We start from the raw sequence: 22,718 nt of genomic DNA, 5'->3' as shown, positions 1-22,718 counted from the left end.
CTTCAAAGAAGATTCCTAGGTCAGATGGAGTAAATGTAATAATGTTTACTCATACTTAATTAGTGCACCTCAACTTAGTGCAACGGGGACAGTAGAACTATGCCTTATTGACTCATGGAGCCTTCCCTATTGTCTGCACTGTTTTTTGTGGATATTTTGCAGTATGATTTCATAGTTTTACTTTGCCTCTTTGTCCAACAATCCAGCAAAAATTGATATACAGACTCAACGACAAAACAATATCTGCAATTGGGAAGCGTTTATGGGGCAATGAGGCATAGTTCTACTTTGCCTCATTGCTCTACCAAAAATCGACTTAATAAGAGAATTGTATTATTTAAAAAGAGACAAAATATCACGGCATTACTAATACAAAAATATAGTAATCTCGGACATTTTACATTGCATACCACTTTTAAGTAAGTAAGCGTCATAGCCCATAGGGGTTGAATATTGATGTTAGCAAAACTTTTCAATGGAATAGGTACTCGCCCTTTTTTCCAACTACGATCGCTTCGAGATGATTAATTTCTATATAATCCCTCTACTATTAGCATAATATTTGATTGAAATGTTCACACAGACACTACTTTCATGCTGATTTAAATTTACAAAAACAAATCACAAATTCTGGATTAATTAATTTTGAAAACAAGGTCCTCAATTCCCTAAAGATTGATTTACTATAAATAATTAATGTTTTTTTTAAATATTTATAGCAATAAAAAAAACATTTAACTACCCATTCAACTTTATGAACCTTTCAGCAATAAAGACGATGAAGATATAAAATTGGAAACGCTCTCTCAAGGTAGAGTATTTGTTTTAGCTGGTCCAAGACAAAAGTTTACGGAAAATGAGATTAACAATTTGAAGAAATACTTAGAAGACGGAGGATCTATCCTGGTTCTGCTCGGTGAAGGCGGAGAAAAAAATTATAATACAAATATCAACTTTTTCTTGGAAGAATATGGAATTATGATTAATTGCGGTAAGCCCAATTTTTCACTTTGTCTTCATTGATATATGGAATACTCAAATTGATTTTTCAGATTCTGTCGTACGTACAAACTATTATAAATATTTTCATCCAAAAGAAGTATACATATCTAATGGTATACTAAATCAAGCTGTCACAGATATATATGCCAAACCTTCAGAAAACGATCTCACAAGTAAAAAGTAACTACACACATAAATATTTTTAATTACCGAGGGGTCCATTGTAATCTGAACTAATTCAATGATTAATTAGGGTTGAGTGATTTAAATTAATTAATATTTTGATATATTAAAGCATAAAAAATTAGTTACAAAACCAAACAAATCCCTTCAGTTTACGGACAAGTAGAGAAAATGACATTTGAACGTGATCGACGAATTTCCAATAATGCACTCCAAGCGGTTGGACGTCTCCAGGACCACCATCTACGTCATCAGAAACGTTGGAGAGGAAGAAGGGCTGTGTCAAAAATGTCAAACTGGGAACGGAAGAGTTAAAGAAAACAGCTCAGGCCAATTCCCTCATGTCAATGAGGGCCCATGCAAAGCATCTCGGAGTTTCCCGAACCATCAAAATAGTGGGTGAAAAAAGCCTAGAGAGGATGGAACGGCCACTTTTGACACCAGCAATGACAGAAACCTATCTTCTCCGTTGAAAAAATAGTTTGAGTTCTTTTAAACTCTTTTTTTACACTTTTGGCCCCCCTATAGACCTTATGTCCAACCCCTCGACTACACCTTTACGGTACATGTCAAGAGGAAGGCCTGCAGTGTCCATCATCCAAACACCAAGGCCCTCAAAAGCAGTATCAGCTACCACTGGGATACTATGTCAGAGGAGTATATTTGCAGCGAGTCGCCTGGAAGCCATCATTGCTGCTAAGGGCGGCTACATTAATGATTTAAAGAGCTCTGACACACATCTATTTATGGTATTTATTTATTTTAAATTATATTCTTGATTAATAAATATATATTGTAGAAGTTTAAAATTCAAAGTGTTCAGATTTTAATGGACCACTCGGTATAAGAAGAAAAACACGGGTTATTATAATAACAATTGAAACTTATTTGTAAATCCTTCAACAGATCATCGTTCAGTTTCCTTTATCCACATGGTGCAACGCTCAACGTTGCAAAACCAGCAGTTTCTATTTTTTCAACTGGGAGCGTTTCTTATCCTCTCAACCGCCCCATTTGTGCTTTTTATAAGCATCCAACAACTAATGGTAAATTAGCAGTACTAGGATCCACAGCCATTTTCAGCGATCAGTACATTGATAAAGAGGATAATCATAAGCTGAAAGACATCATTTTTAATTTTCTCACATCAGACGAGATCATACTAAATAAAATTGATGCTGAAGACCCGGAGGTATCTTTTATAATAACATAACTAAATTGACATTAGAGAGGGATTTATTTTTTAAATGTTGAGGCTTTGAGGTCTCAAAATGTTCTTTTTGGTATAAAAATATAATTTGCAAATTTTGAGTCGTTTTTTTGAAAAAAAATTGAAATCTTTTGAAAATTTAAACTTTTTTTTTAAATTGCATTTTTGCTTTAATATAATCCGTATACTACACATTAAAGATTTTTGTTGAACATAACAAATACAGCTCAATAAAATTACTATCAAAAATGTTAATAAGTTTTTATAAGAATCTAGTATTTACTTGTTCAAAATAACAATATTAATTGTGGTAAAATTGATCATAATTTCTAGCTTAACCCCCATCTATTTGCTCATAAGCGTATCACAGTCAAACGATCTGATTGATGTACATAAAATTTGTAAGTACGTATATATTTTAATAACAATAAGGTGAACCAAAAACGTCGTATTTTGATTAAATTGGTGACCTTTTTCCTGGCCTTTGTTTTTGGAGAAGCACTCATATAACCATATTTTTTTACGTAGACCAAAAGTGTATGTTAAATAAATATAGTTTTTATTCAGAAATTATCTCCGAAATGACGAACTTAACAATATTGATCACAATATGTTTACTACTAATAATAAAAAGTATCCAACATTTTAAGACCTTAAAGTACCAACATTTCGAAAATTAAAAAAATAATATCGGTCCTAATATGCACAATTTATATACTATGTATTTAAACATTTATTAATTAGATATCAGATTACAATTACGTCCCAGACACACCAAAGGTCTCAGATCAATTACGAGTCTGCTTACAAGAATCAGAAGAAGTACCACAGGATTTTACTCGTCTATTCGATCATAAATTATTTTCAGTGAATACAGATTTTGTTCCTGCAGCAATCAACGCATACAATCAACTAGGCGTAAAACATGAACAACTTAAACTTATAACTCCTCAATTTGAGACACCTTTACCACCTCTTGAGGCAGCTGTAAGTATATATCATTTTCCAGTTCCAAATGATAAGAAGCAGTAAAGTACAAAATTTTATCTTTTTTTTTTTTGCCCTTTGATTGAAATGGTGTATTTCTGATTGATTTTATCCCAATAAAAATGAAAATGACCTTTAAACCCCAAAATTTTAGGTATTGTGGCCTACTTAATGTTTTATTGAAAAATAATTTTTTCCTATATCTATATGATTTTGTTTTATTTTTTGCTTTGAAAGATCTAAATAAAAGAAAAAAAATGAATTATAGTTAGTAAGTAACTTTCCAGATTTTAAAAAAATAGCAAAAAATTTCATTTTTAGATCACAACAATAAAACTTATAGACTGTTATACAAGTGAAGACATTTAGCTATTATAATTTTTTTTTAAAGCGTCTTAAATCAGTTAATATTTTAAAAAGTTATTTAAGAATCAAGGTTTATTTATAGCTAGTATATAAAATGTTGCTCTAGCTGCTCTGTAGACCACAAAAACAGACATACTGGGCTATAAAGGTTATTTCTATATTTCGTGGTAAAAGCAATTAGAAATCCACCATATCAATCCAAGGGCAAAAATTCTTGAATAGTGTAATTAAATAACAAAACAATTTTATTTTGATCGCTCTAAAAAACTTAAGACTGCAGTCCGGTCGTAATAAAATTTATTAGTCCAAGGACCGCTCCTTATGAGTCTTTTTTTTGTAATTACAACAGCTGAAATGACTTAGTAACTAACTACCTAACGTTAACGTATAACACTCAAGTTTTAACTGTTCTAGTTCTGTTTTTAAATTCTTCAATCTTAGCTAGGAGTGAAGAAAATAAAAAGATTAGACCGATAAAAAAACTAAATAGAAAATCAGTCCTAGAACTGATCCAACTCTAACTGTAAGACATTTAGTAATGCCACGAGCCCTTCCCTCTAAATGATCATGTCATTTACATCTTGTATTACATTCCCAATGAATGTATTTTTGAGCAGAAGGTTATGCGATGATAGAATAACAGAAACACGAAGGTCATATAATATGTATTTCTAGCTATCAAGAGATTTTTAAAACCAGAAATGGCATACATATATTATAAATCTAAGATAACGTATAAAAAAGAGGTCTAGATTGGAATCTGTTGGGGGTTTTTTTATAGGGTGGAGAACATGTTTCTTGCTGTAGTAATATTACTTAAATGTCATTAAATTATTTTGTGATAGGAATATTTCTCTGAAAATATATAAGTATGTAGACTGTAGGTAGAATTATCCATATAAATTAATAGAAATGATTTCCTAGGTATTCCCACCTTCCTTTCGCGAATTGAAAAATCCAAACTTGGAGCTCTTTGATTTAGATGAGGCATTCTCCTCGGAGAAATCCAGATTGGCTCAGCTCTCAAACAAATGTGGAGACTCGGACTTGGATTATTTTATAAGAGAAGTAGCAGAGATAACTGGAGTAAATCACAAACTTCCCGTCAATATCCAGAATACCCATGCTATATTAGAGTACTTGCTCACACATCTAGTCGAATTTAAGAAACTGAATGAGGATTCAATGGTTATGAACACAGGTCCAGATGTTTGAAATAATATAAACTTCATGCCAAGAAATTTATTGGAACAAATAGATTTTTAGATCAGAAAGTATTTTTTTTAGAGTACATACACTTATGTACAAATAATGACTTAACTAGAAAGAGCCTACTTGATATTTTTAAATTGTCATCGATATTCGAAAAAATATATAAAGAAATATATTCAAAATTTCATTAAAAAAATCTTTAAACCAAATGCGTTTTACATTTTTTTTTCTTTTTTTCAGCAGCTTCATCCTTTGGCTTTATAGAGTAATTTGAAGGGGATTTCTTTTGTTCACCAAACTTCACAAGAAATATTTTAAAATAAAGAAATTTAATTAAAATCACAGATAAAAGTATATATAATGATAGAGGCGTATTAATCGTCCTTATTTTAAAAATAATATTTGAGTACTAAATCCCAAGAAAACTACTCGGAATACAAGGAAATCAGGGTCGGTGGAATCTGAAATAAATAATAGAAGAAAGAGTAACAGTTATAGTTATAACGCATATGAATTAACTTCCTGACTCACCTCGTTAAGTGACGACTCTCTTCATGAACATCCATTTCTGTTGATTTAAAGTCATTCAGTTCTTTACGAATGGAGGCCTTATCTTTGGCTGTTAATCTTGTCCAAGGTTTATCGGCTCTTCTATCATACTCATGACAAGGAGTGACTTCAATGTAGTCATTAAACTTTATTATCTATTTAAAAAGAAAAGTATGATGAAAGCAATGAAAGGCATGTGTTGGAAAGGGTATAATGTCAAAAAACCAAAATAACTAACTAACCTTGCGACTCTTTAATTCCTCAACTGAAGGTCTGAAACTTAATTTACGTAAAAGGTATCTTTTTTTCTCTTCTTTTTCTCGTCTTAGCTCTTCACTAGAATTTTCTGAAGAAAAATATACAAATTAGCATAAGAGATAAACATAAAAGATATGTATACTTACTTCTTAATATATTTCTTTCTTCAAGTTCTTCAGCTGTAGGGCGAAGTGATAACCTCCGAATTAATTTAGCACCAATTGCAGATCTATCAATTTTTCTTTCCTCGTCACTTATTGATTGCAATATATTCCTATCTATTAGTTCTTGCCGTTCAGGTCTTTGCGATAGTTTAATAGCTAAGGAGTCTTTACGAGCAAGTTTAGCAGCCAGTCGATCTATAGTCAAATTATTCAATGAATTAATGAAATCCTTCAATATATTTAACAATAAAGCAATTTTAAATGATGCAGTATTATTTATGAACCTTTTTCGTATACATTTCATATTTGTGGCTCGTCAACACAGAAACAAGCTTAGAATGGTTTTTCTCAAAATAGTATTCTTCGAGATAATACAATACAATTTCAATAAACAAAATATTTGGATAGGTAATTTGGAGGCAATGCAAATTGCACTTGAGTAGCAAAAAATTATTCGTCACAATGAAAGAATTAGAAGTTGATATATTTAATTTGAAAGACTTTTTGGAGTAAAATTTATGGTTCACGGTAATTTTACTTCGAACATTATTGCCGCCAGTAATTTTGCCACGAGGAAATTTTACCGCATGATACATTCATCGCCTTTTCATATATTTTTTTAATTATCGGTTTAAACTTAACTATTGAATTAACTATTTCATCACAATTCTCCTTAATTCTTCTTCTTCTATCAGTACTGTTGGATTGGTCTAAAAAACTAAAAAGACTGTTATCCTATCAGTCCGGTTGTAATAAAATTTGTTAGTCCTAGGACCGGTTCTTATGGGTCTTATTTAGAATATACAACAGCTGAAATTACGTAAATTACGTAGTTACTACTAATTATGTCATCCGAGTCGCTGACCTTCCATAACCTCTTTCAAAGAGACAAGATACATGCAAGAGATCGTGACAAGAACGTATTATTATCGGACTGATAAAAAAAAGACTGAAAGGGGCGGGGGGAAAAAGACTGATAAGGCAAAAAGTCCTGGGACTGATCTAACACTACCTAGCAGCTACATAATTAATTTGATCAAGATACAACATTAAAGTTCCAATCGATAATATAAAAACATAAAAAGGTGGCGATTATGCCATGCGGCAAAACCCTTCTAGGTAAAATTACAAACAACGAAAATGCTCTCAGCAAAATTACAGATCACACAAATTAAGTATCATATATGATGTCACATTAACACTTTTGGGTAACTGAACTAATCCTATAAATGCGAATACTAAGCATGTAATCAGGGGTGTCCCATGATTTTTGAATTTTTTTTGGAAATAAATACAAAAAGTTAATTTTGGAAAAATAATTCAAAAGTTCATAGGTTTCGACAAAAATTGACAAAATTATATTTTTTGGGAAAAAGTTTCAAAAATCCATAGCTATTCACAAAAAATTAACAGCTTTTTAAAAAAACCCTTTTTTTTTTTTTGAAAAAAATTAAAAAATTCACAACGGTTTTAAAAAATTACAAATATTACATTATTTTTTGGTTAAAAAAAATCAAACATGTATAACTTTTTAAATACAATTGATTTTATTGGGTGGAAAAAATCAAAATTAACAGCTGTTCAAAAAAAAATCAAAAATACCAAACTGTTCACAAAAAAAATGTATACCTATTCACACAAAATTATTTTTTTTTTTAAAAAGAAAATTAAAAATTATTAGCTGTTAGCAAAAAAATCTTTTTTTATTGGAAAAAAATTGTCAACCGTTGACAAAAATTTCAAAAATTAAATTACAAGTATTACATTTTTTGGGATACAATATTTCAAAAATCTGTAGCTTTTCACAAAAAATTATTATTAGTTTTTTTAAATCAAAAATCAACAACTTTTAAAAAAATCATTTTTTCCAAAAAAAAAATCACAATTGTTCACAAACAATTTCAAATATTAAATTTTTTGACAAAAAAATTACAAAATTCTACAGCTATCCAAAAAATTAAGAAATTTTTTCGAGAAAATAAATCAAAAATCCAGAGCTCTGCAAAATTTCTTCAGAAAACAATCGATTTTAATTTTTGAATTTAGATATTTGTGGTGGGGAGGGGGGGTACAGTCCCTCAGCCTCCTACGGACGCCCTTGAAAATTCAAAAATGTCTATGAAATATTGGGCTGTATGTACGTAGGCTGCTATATATATTTCTGGCCTAGGCTACACTAAGTATTGACATGTGCAATTTGACATTTCCTTTAGTATTTCGACATTTTTCTAGCCTAATCGCACTCAGAATGTTTTGACGTACGACCATCATTTGTGTTGTTTACAGTGACTTGAAAAATTAATTTGGCAAAAAAATTGAATTAAGTCGTGAACATTTTCGTGCGTTCATTTTTCACAACTTTCAACGTGGATTATCACGACAAGAGTTCATTGATGAACTTAAATCTTTGTATGGGATGAAACACCATCCCATAGCACTGTAAAAAAATGGTTTAATGAATTCAATCGTGGCCGACGCTCGCTCAAAAACGAATTCCGTGAAGGTCGTCCTAAAACAGCCGTTGTCCCAGAGAACATTAATGCCGTGCGTGAAGTGATAATACAATATCGTATTGTGACATGTCGTGAGATAGAGGCATCTTTGGGCATTTCTTTCTCCAGCATACATGTACACCAGGCTGTAAAAATGGTTTGTTCTCGTTGGATCCGGCACAATTTGACAATCGCTCAAAAAAAGGCTCGTGTCGATTGGTGCAAAGAAATGTTGAAAAATACCGTTGCAGTTCTTCAAAATACGTTTATAAGATCGTGGTAGGTGACAAATCATGGATCTAGGCGTATGAACCCGAAACAAAACAACAATCGACCGTGTGGGCCTTCAATCGGAGTGGAAAAAGAACTTCGACAATTGGTTTGAGCGCATGCAAAGGTGTATAAATCATGCCGGAGAATACTTTGAAAAACAATAAAACCATTTTTGATGATAAATATTCGCATTTTCATTATTAGGCCAGAAATATATTTATAACTCACAATGGCCCACACAAAGGTTGATAATTACTACTGCAACAGCATTTAAGTGAAAATTTTATTTTTTATAGAGATACTAGCAAAGGATTACCCGGCATTGCTCGGGCCAAGGAGAGAAAGGGAAATCAAATTTAAAATGGTTAAATTAATTCAGAAAATTAAAAAAATATTCAGAAAATACTTCTATATACAACATATACTAATAATAATTAAAATATGAATGTTTCGTTGCTGTTGAAAAATATCCTGATAATTCTAATTCTATTGGAATCTTCACACTATATCAATCCAGTAAAATAAGGTAATCCATAAAGTTTTACTTATTACTTATTAGTTTTGCTTATCATAGCAACCCCCCAAAAAAAAAAAAAAAAAATAGCATTATTGGAATTGTAAAGATGAACACAAAACTACCATTATTATTTTCGTACTTGCATAAAAAAAGTTATGAAGAATAATGTTGTCAAAAAAATGACCCTCGATAACTGGTTGATTTTTGCAAATATTGCAAAAATTATGATTTAAAAATCCTTTAAGGACATAAAATTTTATGTCCAAACTGTATCGTTTAGTGGCATATCTTTTTAAAAAATTGAAAATTGACGTTTGATGAACAAATGAGAAAAAATATTCAGAAAATGACAAATATTTGAGCTTTTTTTTAGTCAAATTTATATGGACAGACAAATTTCTAGAAAATTAATTCGATTTATTAATTCAATATTTCATTGGAAGTTCATTTTTGTACACCTGTAAAAAACGAAATTGCAATTTTCACCGATTTCTTTTTTTGCCAATAACTTTTTTGATTTTGAATAAATATAGAATAAGTAATTATTCGTATAGTTGTTTTTTGAAACGCTTATCACTTTTTGATTTATAACTAAACTAATATAGTCTCCTTCAGTTGAAAAAAAAAAAAGGTTTTTGTGCTTTGGTTATATCATTAAAAAATAAAAAATCGACACCCCCGTCTTTGTCTGACCAGGTTCAAAGGAGGGACCCATGCAAAATTTCAGCCTCTAAGGTTCCACGGTGTGGGCACCTATAAAGGACAGACAGACACACACACACTCACACACATTTTATTTTATACATATACTGACAATCTCTCAACTCACCTTCATCTTCAACATCGTCACGATAAAGAATTGGACCATCATCATCATCAATTCGAGGTCCATGATTTTCTTTGTCTTCTCTGTATGACATACCACCCAATCTCAATGGACGACTTGGTATACTATGTAAAAATCTACAATTAATTTTCATAAATGACTGTCAAATATAAAATTAATTAGATGCCTTAGTTGAATTTATAAACCAATATTTTAAAATATAATTATACCCAAAACTATGAAAAAAAGTATTTAAAAGTTAAAAACAAAAAGCTTATAGTTATAAATAGTATTGTCTCGGTCCTCATTTAGGACCGAGAACCGATTTACGGTACAGTACGGTCCCATCCAGTCCAGTCCCATTCCAGTCCTTAAAGAAGGTAAAATGGATCCCTCGAGACATCAATGAGGGCGTTATTCTTTTTTTTTAATTATTCCGTTATATAATAAAATAAATAATATAACTAAGTAACAATATAATATGTTCGTATTATATTGTATTACGATGAAAAAAATGACATTTTTTGCAGGATATGTGCAATAATCTTAATACATATTTCATATATCTTGTTTATCTTAATAAATCATCGATAATTTTATGAAAAATTTCCAAGGACCGGTCCCAAGGACAGACGGAGGATCAACAATCCTAAGGACCAATAGGACCAGTCCTAAGACTGGAATAGACTAGACGGAATAAATAAGGACTGACACAACACTAGTTATAAATAACTTTAGGTTTACTTTCTAAGGTTGTAATTAAGTCTCAATTAAAAACCAATTGAAATCTACAACCAAAACCTTGAAGAAAAAAGAATGAAATAAAAGTCACTATCCAAAACTTTTTCTTGACATAATTTCAATTAAAAGTTTAGAATATGTATATTATACAACATGATACATAAAATGAAAAAAGACACCCAATAAAAACCATACCTGAATCTGATTCTTGGCATCAGTGGGATCCTTAATATAAGCGTGTTAAAACAAAAAAATATTTTTTTTTATATGAAATATTGAAAAGTATTATGGAGATCACTACACTTATGTTATTTTAATCACATTTGTATATCAATAATAGAAAAAGGTTAGTAAGCATATAATGAGTGTATAGTTCAAGGGCGTCCGGAGAGGTGGGATGTATGGGCTGGAGTCCCTCCGCAAATAAAATATTTTTTGATTTTAACCAGAAAATGTAATATTTGGTTTTTTTTAAATTTAATATTTGAAAGTTAATATAATTTTTCCAAAAAAAAATCCTAAATTTTTTTCTCTATCAATAGCAATATATTTTTGAAATTTTTTCCCCAAAAATTTTATATTTGATATTTAGTGTCAAATTTTTTCTAAAAGAAAAATAATTTTCTGCGTATGGCTATGGATTTTTGAAGTTTTTTCAAAATAATTTAATATTTTATTATCTATATTTTTTTCCCAAAATTCGTGCCCCCCCAAAAAAAAAAAAATATATATATATAGATATATATTTTATTTGAAGGATCTTACAGAGGAATAACAAGACGTTAATTGATTAAGCGAAAAAGTAATTAAGCTTTTTCATTATTATCTTATCATTCTTTGTGACATCCAGTAAGTAAAGTGTATCTATGTAAAATCTACTTAGCCCATTATTGTCTATCGTTATAACACGGAAACGGCAATTCTCTATACACTAAGACAATACTTAATTAAAATAATCCCCTTAATTTGACAAATTGAAGTACTATGAGAGAGTATCCGTGAATATGGAGAATTATAGAAGCGAACCAATGTTTACAAAAAGTGTCACATGTGAGGAGGATAAAATATATAAGAAGATAAAATTTATTTCCCTTTTTTCAAAATTGAATACTTTATGGATCCTTATTTTTCTACTATTTTTTCATAACTTTTTTTGTTATTAATTATGAAAATATCCCAATATATAGGAAAAATAAAAAGCTTCATGTCACTTATGTTGAGACTGAACCGATGTTTTCCCCTACCCAATTTCTTATCTAAAAAAACCGTCCTTTTATTCAAGGTAATTTGAAATTAAAATCCATAAAAATCCTATCAATACCTATAGCCTAGACAGAATTTTACTACAAACCCGGGTCCAACCCGAATTAATTATACCTTTAAAAAAAATCTAGACATAACCCCTAACACTAATTGTCACCTTTACAGTCAAAATGCACACTGCATCAAATTAGTTTAACGGATTCGAATCTATAGTTTCTTAATTATTATATATGTAGTGATTAGCCTCATCGGTAAATATGACCAGTTTAAGGAGTTAAGCGTTTAATAAAAATGTTTATAGATTTTACTAATCTAAGAAAGTGAGAGTTCTGATTGAAACAGCAAAACTAGTGACCTTGACGTGATGACTAGAAGCGGCCGAGTTGTAGAAGTCCCTCAAGTGGTATTGAAAGTTAAAATTATCCCGTTTTTGTCTGAAACCCCCAGGTCCTGGTTTCGCCGTCTTGAGGCTCAATTTGCACTGTGTAAGATCTCAGAAGAGACTCAAAAATATTACCATTTGTTGTCGGCTGTGGACGACAAAGTTCTTTATATCTTCGACGATGTGGAGGAGAGTTTGGGTGATACCCCTTACTCTGACCTAAAGTCCAAAATTCTCCAAGAATACGAGATATCCCTTCAGGACAAGATGGAAAGACTTTTTAACTGATTGAAAATCCTGGTGCTTATTCTGTGTCTTAAATTGTTAGTCATGCGAGAAATGATCTCTATTACATAGCCAATGCGCAGGAAGCTATAATCAAACAGATTCTCGTAAAGAGTCTTCCAGATAGCCAAAGGAGTGAACTGTCAGTGCAGTTTGCGGATGTGAGCTTAGACGAATTTATAAATGTTATAAAATTCAATTCACCCATAATGGAGACCTCCAATGTGTTAAATTTGATTAAAGATAAACAGAAGCCCATACATCGTGGAACCCGAAAAGAAGAAGAATTTTTCTATCATAAAAAGGTGGGGAAAACGGGCAATGAAGTGTCAGACCCAACAAAATTGTCCAAAACTTCTGGTTCCAAAAAACTAATATGGTCTCGGACAATCGTCCCGACGTTAAAGCTCTATAATTCTCCCAGCAAACTTCTCTTTGTGACTAGTAACGGGATCGAATTTCTCATTGATACGGGATCACAGCAGTTTATACTTGCGACATCATTTGCTCCAGATCCTGATAAAGTTGTGTTCTTTCAACTTATTGCGGCCAATTGCGCTCCAGTAGAAACGTGTGGAGTGAGAAATCTGTGTTAGGCTCGAACCTGTAGGAGAGGTACAATGGGAGTTTATTGTCACCGATGTCGGTTATGGTATCATCGGAGCGGATTTTCTAAGTCACTTTAAACTCTGTGTGAATATGGAGCTCGGCTCGTTAGAGAGGAGGACATCACTATCATCTTCAATGGGAGTGAGTTGTGACAAGGTGATAATTTCTCAGTTTCCTCCTCCTCGGTCAGAGGATAAATTTTGCCAACAACCCCGTCATGGAATCAACCATGAGATAGGTACTACAGGAGCTCCGTGTTTCATCTGTATGCGTCATCTTACCCCTGAGAAGGAAAAATTGTTAGAAAGGAGATATCAAAGTTACTCTCGGCAAGAATCATCCGGAGATCTAAGTTCAATTGGTCGTCACATATCCATCTCGTTGAGAAGAAAGATGGCTCCTCGCGTATGGTGGGGGATTACAGACAATTGAATATTCTGACACTCCTGGAACGTTATCCAATGCCTTATATCCATGATTTCTTAAGGGGTATTGGAGGAAGCGAGTGTTTCTCTAAATTAGATCTCAGACGGGCCTATTACCAAGTACCAATGTCCAATGATGATGCCAAGAAAACGGAAATTACTTCGGGCTACGTAATGCTTCAAATATGTTAAAAAGACTAATGGATTCTCTATTCAGCCAAATGAGTTTTGTTTTCGCCTATATGGACGATATTATGATAGTTTCGACACAAGAGAAGGAACATCTTAGTCATATGAATCAAGTCCTTTAAGTGTTGAAAGATAATAACCTAGCTTATAGTTTCGAAAGAGTTAATTTTGTCAATCAAGTATCGAATTCTTGGGGCATGCTATAAGCAAAAAGGGAATCCGTCGAGTCAAATCAAAATTAAACCAATTGCAAATGTTCAACCTTCCTGAAAAAGGTAAAGACCTTCATAAGCTAATATTACTGAATTACTACAGAAGGTTTATTCCCAATTTGGGAAATTTTTTGCCCCCATTGAACAAGATACTGCCAAAGACTAAGAGTTTATTCGTTGAGTGGATTGAGGAGGGAAACATTGGGGTTTTTTTTTCAATTACGAGATACTCTCTCAAGTTCCATCACCTTCACATAGATTTAGTAGGGTCATTCACACCAGTCGATAGCTTGAGACATTTGCTAACAATAATTGGTCAAAGTACAAGATAGTTAGAAGCAATACCTCTAAGAAACACTACAGCACCTGTCATCGCGAAAGCTTTCCAGATTAATTGGATCTCTGGGTTTAGAGTTCCATCTATTATTACTTCCGATCAAGGAAGACAGTTTATCTCAGATGTGTGTAAGTTAATGTGTAGTAATCGCGAGATCAATTGTAAATACACCACACCTTATCATTCACGGGCTAATGGACTAATTGAGAGAGTGCATAGGACATTAAGAGAAGCATTGAGAGCTCGCCTAACTGAGACTCGAGAATGTTAGGCAAATACACTATTAAGTATTATTCGGTCTGAGAACGACTCCTAGAAGTGATACTGGTGTTTCTCCGGCCCAATAAGTATTTGGAAAAGAAATCCGAACTATATCTCTGCCGTATGTGTTTGGACGTGACAAGAACACAAGTAGTGATCCTAAGTCTAGTCATCCTACTACGGTAAATGATGAAATTTCATCCAAGGAAAAGAAGTTACGTCAAGCGACTAAAGTGTTCATTATGAGTGCTCCTTTAAAGGGACCGCTTGATACTTCATATGAAGGTACATTCGAAATTTTAGATAAGTACCTAGACGACTTCATTCTGAAAAGGAGAGGAACTCCAACAAAGCAATCCATCAATAGATTGAAAGCCGCCTATTTGTCCCAATAGTTCTTATTAAATATAATATTTGTATTTTATTTTATAATTTCTACTATCGCGGCTCGGATTCCGAGCCAAAAAGAGGGGGAGTGGTGTGGCGATTACCTACACCGGTAAATATGACCAGTTCTCCCCTAAGGACTTTAGCGTTCAATAATAATGTTTATAGATTTTACTAGAATAAAGTGAGTCTGTTTTGTTAATCTAAGAAAGTAAGAGTTCCTATTTAAACACCCAAACATATATTGAATATTCTTCTTGCTTTTTTTTATGAAGTAAAAAATACAGAATTATAAAAATCAATTTTCCCCAAATGTTTGTTCATCACATATTTGCCCCACGATAGGAAGCGATCACTTTTATTTCTCTCGAAATAGCATAATATGAATGCGTGATATATCTGAATAGTTAATATATTAGCTCTGAACAATTTAAAATATTTAGACCCGGTTGCCCGGTTAGCTTGACTTAAATTTAAATCAGTTTAAATGTAACGATTTCATTACTTCTTAGTTTAAATTTAAGTTGAGTTAGCCGATGGCACACCTTTGAGTTTGATAAATGTATACCTTGAATTTGAATGATGCGATATTTTGACTTCTTGTGCGCTTGAATTACTATGATTACTTGGTTTCTTTAAAGCAGATTTTAGAGGCACGGCATTAATACTGGGTTCCTTGGCTGGAATTGTTTGTACAATCCGACCACTAATACTATATGACTGTGGAGGATAATCACCAAAGCACTCTTCATCCTCGTCGTCCTCTTCTTCTTCTTCAAGATCTTCATCTTCATCGTGAATATCATCATCGTCCACATCTTCTTCATTTGCGTAATCATCTGGATCATAAAATCGAAAAAGAGAGAAGAATTACAATTATATGATGATTAAATATTACATTTTTGTTGGTTGATACTTTTTCTCTCTTTTCTTATTAATAGGCATGTTTTATCAAACATAACATTTCAAAATTTAACTCTAGTGGAAGTAATTGAAGTTGTTGAACAAAAAGGAAGAACAATATCTTAGATAAAACATGGAAAGCGCTAATAATTGGGCACATCTCTGATTCCTTAAATTATTAAAAACAAAAGTGCACATTATTTTTACTGATAAATTAAATATTTAAAAATATCTAAGTATAATTTTTTAAACATATTTGGGACGGTACAAGAAGCCTAGAAATTGTCAATTTCAATCCAAAAATCCCATTATTTTATATTAAAATGACCTGTACCGGCCTGTGATGAATCAAAAATTGCCTAAATCTTGTTTTAATGTCCTCAGTAGAAAAAGTCTTCGTAGAGTGGAAAAAAAATATTAAACCGAAAACGGAAGTCAAGTTAAAATTATATAAAGACATCAAATACCAACCTTGGAAGCGAGTATCTGACAAATCGTGAGCTTGGGCTGAATTAACACATTGACCATTGCCTTGATGAATATAGGAATGTGAGGGGCTTGGCGAGCTGAACATTGGAGGAGGAGGAATAACACCGATATCTATAAGTCCTAAAGGTTGATCTTCTAATGAACGCGTAGTCTGACTTGGAGTAACGCCTTCATTAGGATCAATGGAAAGAGGATTTACATCCGTAACTAAAAAATTGAAGAATAAATAGGTAGAAAATTTGAGACAACATGAAAAAGACTGCATTTACTAATACTGTTTTTACAAGTTGACGAATTGAGAAGAGCAACGGGTAGACTAGTCGGCCTTTCATTAGAATATGAATTTGGTATTCTAAAACCATGGTCGGTAGGGGAAGGAGTAGATGCGTTTGAGCAGGTTTCAGAAGGAGGAGAAGGGCTCCCTGAACTTGCAGCTCCTCCGGCTGGATAGCATAGTAACCAACGAGTCTTTTTACCGGACTTGACAGAACTTAGAGAACCAGGTCTTGGAGATGAATCAAAACGTTGTTGAGGAGTAGCACAAAAATTTGGCTCACGCATAGAAAAATTTAATTCTTCTTCCTTATTCAAACCAGACATGTTTTCTTCACTTCTTGCTTTAAAATTCTGGTCCGTTTCCTTTTTGATTAAGTAATTCTTGACGGATTCACTTTCGATATGATTATCTCCTTGAATGGAAGAAGGTGTACTTTGTTGTTGTTTTTGCTGAAGATCACCAGAATTGGTGGTACATGATTTTACATTATCAGTCTTTTCTTTGTTTGGTTCTATAAAATTAAAAAATAAGGTATTTTAATATTCAATGTCATTAATCCGTCAAATAAAGAACCAAAGATGACTCTCTAACCAGCAGAACGGTAAACGATGCTTTAACTCCTCTTTCCTTCTCGGGCGCAAACGCAGGAAAAGGGAGTAGAGCAGCTTTCTAAATAAAAACTAATAGCTAAAGAAGAGAATGCAACAGAATATTGATCTGTTGGAAGAAGGATCCTTGAAAAAGCACAAACATATATGTATATATACATACAGATAGACTTGCAAAATTACTTTAGCCACAAATTGAGAATAATGTTCAAAGGTGTATTTTACTTAAATCATTAATATATAGACTCATATATTTATTTAGACTTTATTTCAAAAAGGAAAATGATTAAGAAACAAGTTAGCTTAGTATTAAAAAAAGAAGTAGAAAACTCATTTTACATCTCAAGGACATTTCCCAATATAAAAGAAAGGATGGGCATTAAATCCGTCTAGGTATATATACATATATATATAGTTTGACAAAAAAATAATTCAATAATTGTTATGATGATGACATTAGTTCACATTTATCATCCAAACTAACAAGAAAAATTTTGTATGAAGGATACTTCCGTGTCAAATTGATAAGCATCAGCAGAATAAAAAGATAACATAATAAATAAATATGGGGTACAGAGGAAATCCTATTTTAACATTTATATAGATTTTGTACTTGTTTATATTTCGGAATCCGAGATGCTGGAAATCAGTTTCATTTAGTGACTTAATTATTATTACAGTAAGCAAGTTATAGCTATTTTAACATGAATGGAGATTGGATATAATAATATTCGGTAAAGTTTCCTTCCTAATTGTTTAAATACCCATATTATTATTTAAACTTTAGTCACCCTCAATAGAATACATGGGATATAATCCTTGACCCTCAGAAAGGAGAATGAAAACACATAATATACAAAAATATATATTTCGAGTCAACAAATTTACTTTTTTCTCTTCTTCTCTGATCATTTTCAAAAGAATGATCCTTTGGAATTACCTTTTGACCAGCAAAAACAAAGATATCCCATCATGATCAATTTCGATACAGTTTGAGTATCGTTGTTGGCATTTTTTGGTTGAGAATATTTCCAAGATCATCCAATGACATCTTATTTTTCATAGTTGTCCTTTGGAAGATCACAATGAGTAGTATCACTACCACTACAAGGTAGGAAACACCTTCACCACACTCTTTAATTCTATGTCACTTCATATTTCAAGGGAAATAGTCATTAATGTAAATTTTGCAAAATATAACAAATTGATTAGTCGCATATTATTAATATAAATATATATGAAACGAATAGAAAGCCCTCTACAGGGCGCAAATACACAAACTCCAACTGCAACGTATATTGGCAAGAGAAAGTGATTTTCGTTTAAAAAATTATAATGATTAATTTCATTCGCGTTTTATTGTACTTTTTAATTAAGTATGTTTGACAATTTCAGTTTAGTCTTGTTAATCAATATGTCATATTTTGTTTGGATTGTGTGCAAATTTCAAGGTCCTATCTACTTAAAAACATTTTCAGGAAAAGTTAATGAACCCAATTAAGGACAAGTATAGCCCTACCCTATCATTGTCACTACAATATAATCATTACTCATTCTACTTGAGGTATTGACGACTATAATGAATATAAACGACAATAATGTTACTCACATAATTAAATTACATACTAGCAATAGAATACTACAAAATCCCAAGGCCCAACATAAATAATAGAGTAGGTAAAAACCAAACAAATAGATAAAAAGCAACTTTAGTAGACATTATTAATATCCAGTATTTCTAGATAGCAATCACTCATGACCTAAATTTGAAATAAAACCAGGGACACATTTTGGATCAATTGTATTTATGAAATGTAAAAGATCATTTACACAGTTATGGATGAAATACGAATAAAATAGGCGTGATAGATAGGTGCAGTATGTATGTATCTAGTTAAGGATGGAGAAAAAAATAAGTGAAAAAATTGAGCAGCAGCTATTAGTCAATTATATATGCGCAAATCAAGTTTGTTTGTTTTTTTTCTTCAATTTTTCGTGGATGCTAATTTAATGTATGTATATAACATATTAGATTTGAAGATAAAAAGTAATTTGTATGGATATTAAGAGACGTATGCAACAGCTAACATGATCCATATTGAGTCATCCATTCATCAAATTTGATCAGATCAGTTTCAACGACACTTCTGTTGCATCTTTTACAGGCTTCATTTAGATCTTCCATAGATATGGGATTATCTACATCTTTTGTAGTAATATTCTTTATTTCTTCTAATGGCTTGTCCTTAAGAATATTTCTCAACGACATAAATGCAGCGTCTCGGCAAATTGTCGTAATATCAGCCCCTGAATAATTTTCCAACTGATTTGCAATATCCTCGAGATCAACATCTTCGTCCAAATCAACATCTTGTAGCTTTGACTTTAGCAAAGCTATGCGTGTATCAAGATTTGGCATCGATATAAGAATTCTTTTTTCAAATCGACGACGAAAAGCCTCATCAATGTCCCAAGGATGATTGGTTGCGGCAAGAACAACAACAATCTTATTCCCTTCGCTTTCACTATTCAATCCATCCATTTGGATTAAAAGCTCGGACTTGAATCGTCTTGAAGCTTCATGTTCACTGTCTGTCCCTCTTTGAGAACAAAGAGAGTCGATCTCATCCATGAATATTGTTGAAGGTGCTTTCGACCTGGCAGTTTCAAAAAGGAACTTGACCAATTTTTCCGAATCCCCCCGGTATTTGGAAACTAATGAAGAAGCAGATATGTTAAAGAAGGTAGTACTACACTCAGTAGCTACAGCCTTGGCTAACATCGTTTTTCCTGTGCCAGAGGGTCCCATCATCAAGACACCTTTCCATGGTCGACGAATTCCTTTAAAAAACTCGGGCATTAAAAGTGGTAGCACAACGGTTTCTTGTAATAGGGACTTAGCATCATTTAGCCCGGATATATCACTCCATTTGATATTCGGACTTTCACAGATGATATCTCTTTCTAATGTATCCAACGCGGATATTTCATCATAGTCAACAATGGGTTTTTTTGTTCTTCTTCTTCGATCCATGGAACCACTGCTTCGTCGACGGTGTCTATGAGGAGAATTTAAGCTTTTGTCCATTTCCCGGCGATTGTCAGGGACTTTCGAGTTTTTACGACTGGCATTCGGATTAGTAATTGCTGGTAGGAGTCTTTCTTCACTTTTGGAGCTTTTACTTTGCTGTCTCAGTGAGTTTTTCCATTTACCTTCGTTCACATTAGCATTACGCTGATAATCTTGTTCAGACCGAACAACCCAGGAAATTGGTTTAGGACAATTACTAAGTTTGGGGGTTGGAGGAATGGGCTCTTTTTTTTTGATAACGGTCTTAGGACGGCTCACACTAATGGTAGAAACTTTAAATCTAGTAATGGGCTGAGGAGGGGGATGTTGATGCAATACAAGTCCTTGATGGAATGCTTGATGTATTTGAAAAAAGTCATTGAGAAAGGAATTCAACAATGACATTTTGAGGATGTAGTTGACATACCCGTCAAGTGCTCTGTTTCAAATAAGATCTCAAAATTAAAATAACAATAGTCTAGTTAGTAGTTACTAGGACAGAAAATGAAATGAAACCTCTAGAAAGCCGCGTTAGACTCGACTATATCCTACATAAAATGCGAAATATTTTTATCATGACTCTTTCCTTAAATATTTAATGGTTGTCAATGGCAACCGGAATTATTAGGATTGTATAAATGTCTGTGACTAACATGTACTAAAATCCGATTTAGTAAATTTAAAAAAAGAATCGTGTAAATGCATAATATTAAATAAAGGATGACTTTAGATTAATGGAAAAAACAAGTGATGGAGAATAAGAATGAGAGATTACTCACCAGAAAATGTAGTCAAGATTAAATGAGGTATCTTTGGTATAATATGATATTCAGGTAGTAGGATCCCTTTTTTGATTAATTCATCTCTGGTAGCTCGGACAGAGATTTTCCTTTCCAAACTTTTGGATGCAGCCTCAAACTGTTCGGACTTTTTGCGCCTTTTCCACTTCCAGGGTTTGAAAAATTTCCCTAGAACTGACAATTTACTCTTTCTGGACTGAGGTGAAGCTCTGCAGGAGGAGTTGGGCCTTGAGCGAATAGAAGTCCCTACAATTCATTACAACATGAGGATTAAACAATAATAATGCAAAAGTCCGGGACGTGAGATGTGAAATTGAGAGGAAATGAATATTAATGACTAATTAGTAATGAATTATGAATTCTGAATTACCAGGAGGGAAGTGGACTCGAAGATTCTCTTTTTTCATTTCCAGCATGGGACTGGGAAAAGGAGAAGAGGCTGGAGTGAGAGGAGATGGAAGATGATTGTCCGAGGAGGCAACAAGGGAAGAGGCAACCAAAGCCCTCTTTTCCTCAAAATTTAATTCCTCATCCTCCACCATTCTCATAACTCATTATTCGCTCCACTCCGCTACGAATCTCCAATCACCAGACACTATCACCTGTCCACAGGATACAAGAAACGTGAAATACTTCCACACTTGGAGAGTCCGATCCTTGAGCACAAAACGCAACAGAGCTCACTTTCATTCACTAGCTCAAACCTAACCTGCTTCTTCTGTATATTTTCAAATAAATGAAGTAGCTTCTTCTCCTTCTCCCACGCTAAAAGGACCAGGAACAAAAACGCACACACCCTACACGCAACCAGCCACTCTAGCCCCAACCATTCCTTATCTTTACCTTTTTTAACCTATGCAGCATTCCTATCTCTCACTTCTAAAATAAAATACATATAAATAATAGACTATAGTATTGAACATAGAGTACTTGTAATACTCATATTCTATATACTAACATATGAACCTATGATTCCTTCGGGCTATTTCTTAAGCATTGCAAACTTCTTTCATTCTAATAAATGTCTAGAAGTACCTATATACATATATATGTAAATAAAACTCCCAATAGAATAAGCATTTATAAGTGCTAAATAACTGTTATAATAAATAGTAGTATTACAGTGTCAGTTTCCAGGATTTCGCAGTATTCAACTTTTGACGTTAAGTATGCATTTTGTTGTACACATGACGTCTAAAAATATAATCATTACTCACTTCTTGAAATCCTTTGAAGGGGAAAATATGTTAAATTTTTCAGATTTTATCAAAAGAAATGACAAAGAATTCTTTCAAATCAATGCTGGTATGAATAGGGCGTATGCCGTGAACACCTTCTCATGATATACAGAATCAAAATATCACTATTATTTAACCCATAAAACATCTATGCAAACAAAATGTGATAGGTTAATTTTATATCCAGCCCCCTCCCCCCCCCC

At 32.6% G+C, this 22,718-nt stretch overlaps 2 protein-coding genes and 1 pseudogene across 7 annotated transcripts in view; 1 reads left to right on the top strand and 2 right to left on the bottom strand.

The window, feature by feature from the left end:
- The window catches only part of IFT52 (intraflagellar transport 52), a 12,740-nt gene extending 7,576 nt beyond the window's left edge, over positions 1-5,164 (top strand). The window contains exons 3-7 of the mRNA XM_040711459.2: positions 768-991; positions 1,053-1,182; positions 2,092-2,377; positions 3,140-3,382; positions 4,673-5,164. Coding sequence (XP_040567393.1) covers positions 768-991; positions 1,053-1,182; positions 2,092-2,377; positions 3,140-3,382; positions 4,673-4,963 — 1,174 coding nt within the window. The 3' untranslated portion in view covers positions 4,964-5,164. The remainder of the gene's footprint in view (positions 1-767; positions 992-1,052; positions 1,183-2,091; positions 2,378-3,139; positions 3,383-4,672) is intronic.
- LOC121117128 (uncharacterized) lies at positions 4,976-22,718 on the bottom strand. 6 transcript variants are annotated; one of them, XM_071888775.1, is made up of 11 exons: positions 22,236-22,718; positions 21,648-22,156; positions 21,257-21,523; positions 16,792-17,310; positions 16,505-16,729; positions 15,699-15,969; positions 10,043-10,164; positions 5,914-6,126; positions 5,752-5,855; positions 5,492-5,664; positions 4,976-5,421 (listed from the first exon to the last, which is right to left on the bottom strand). In XM_071888775.1, exons 2-11 carry the CDS (start codon positions 21,823-21,825, stop codon positions 5,406-5,408), a joined length of 2,088 nt encoding a protein of 695 aa, XP_071744876.1. In that variant the 5' UTR covers positions 21,826-22,156; positions 22,236-22,718; the 3' UTR covers positions 4,976-5,405. The 6 variants fall into 6 exon arrangements, with proteins under 6 accessions (XP_071744876.1, XP_040567385.1, XP_040567386.1 ...); XM_040711451.2 differs by lacking the exon at positions 22,236-22,718 and adding an exon at positions 10,976-11,005 and having other exon boundaries at positions 10,043-10,176; positions 21,648-22,053; XM_040711452.2 differs by lacking the exon at positions 22,236-22,718 and adding an exon at positions 10,976-11,005 and having other exon boundaries at positions 21,648-22,053.
- Positions 19,196-21,018, bottom strand: LOC121117130 (katanin p60 ATPase-containing subunit A1 pseudogene; annotated as a pseudogene).

The sequence above is a fragment of the Lepeophtheirus salmonis genome, chromosome 5, assembly GCF_016086655.4.
Source record: "Lepeophtheirus salmonis chromosome 5, UVic_Lsal_1.4, whole genome shotgun sequence".
Taxonomy (NCBI): domain Eukaryota; kingdom Metazoa; phylum Arthropoda; class Copepoda; order Siphonostomatoida; family Caligidae; genus Lepeophtheirus; species Lepeophtheirus salmonis.
This window is presented reverse-complemented; position numbering and strand designations above follow the sequence as displayed.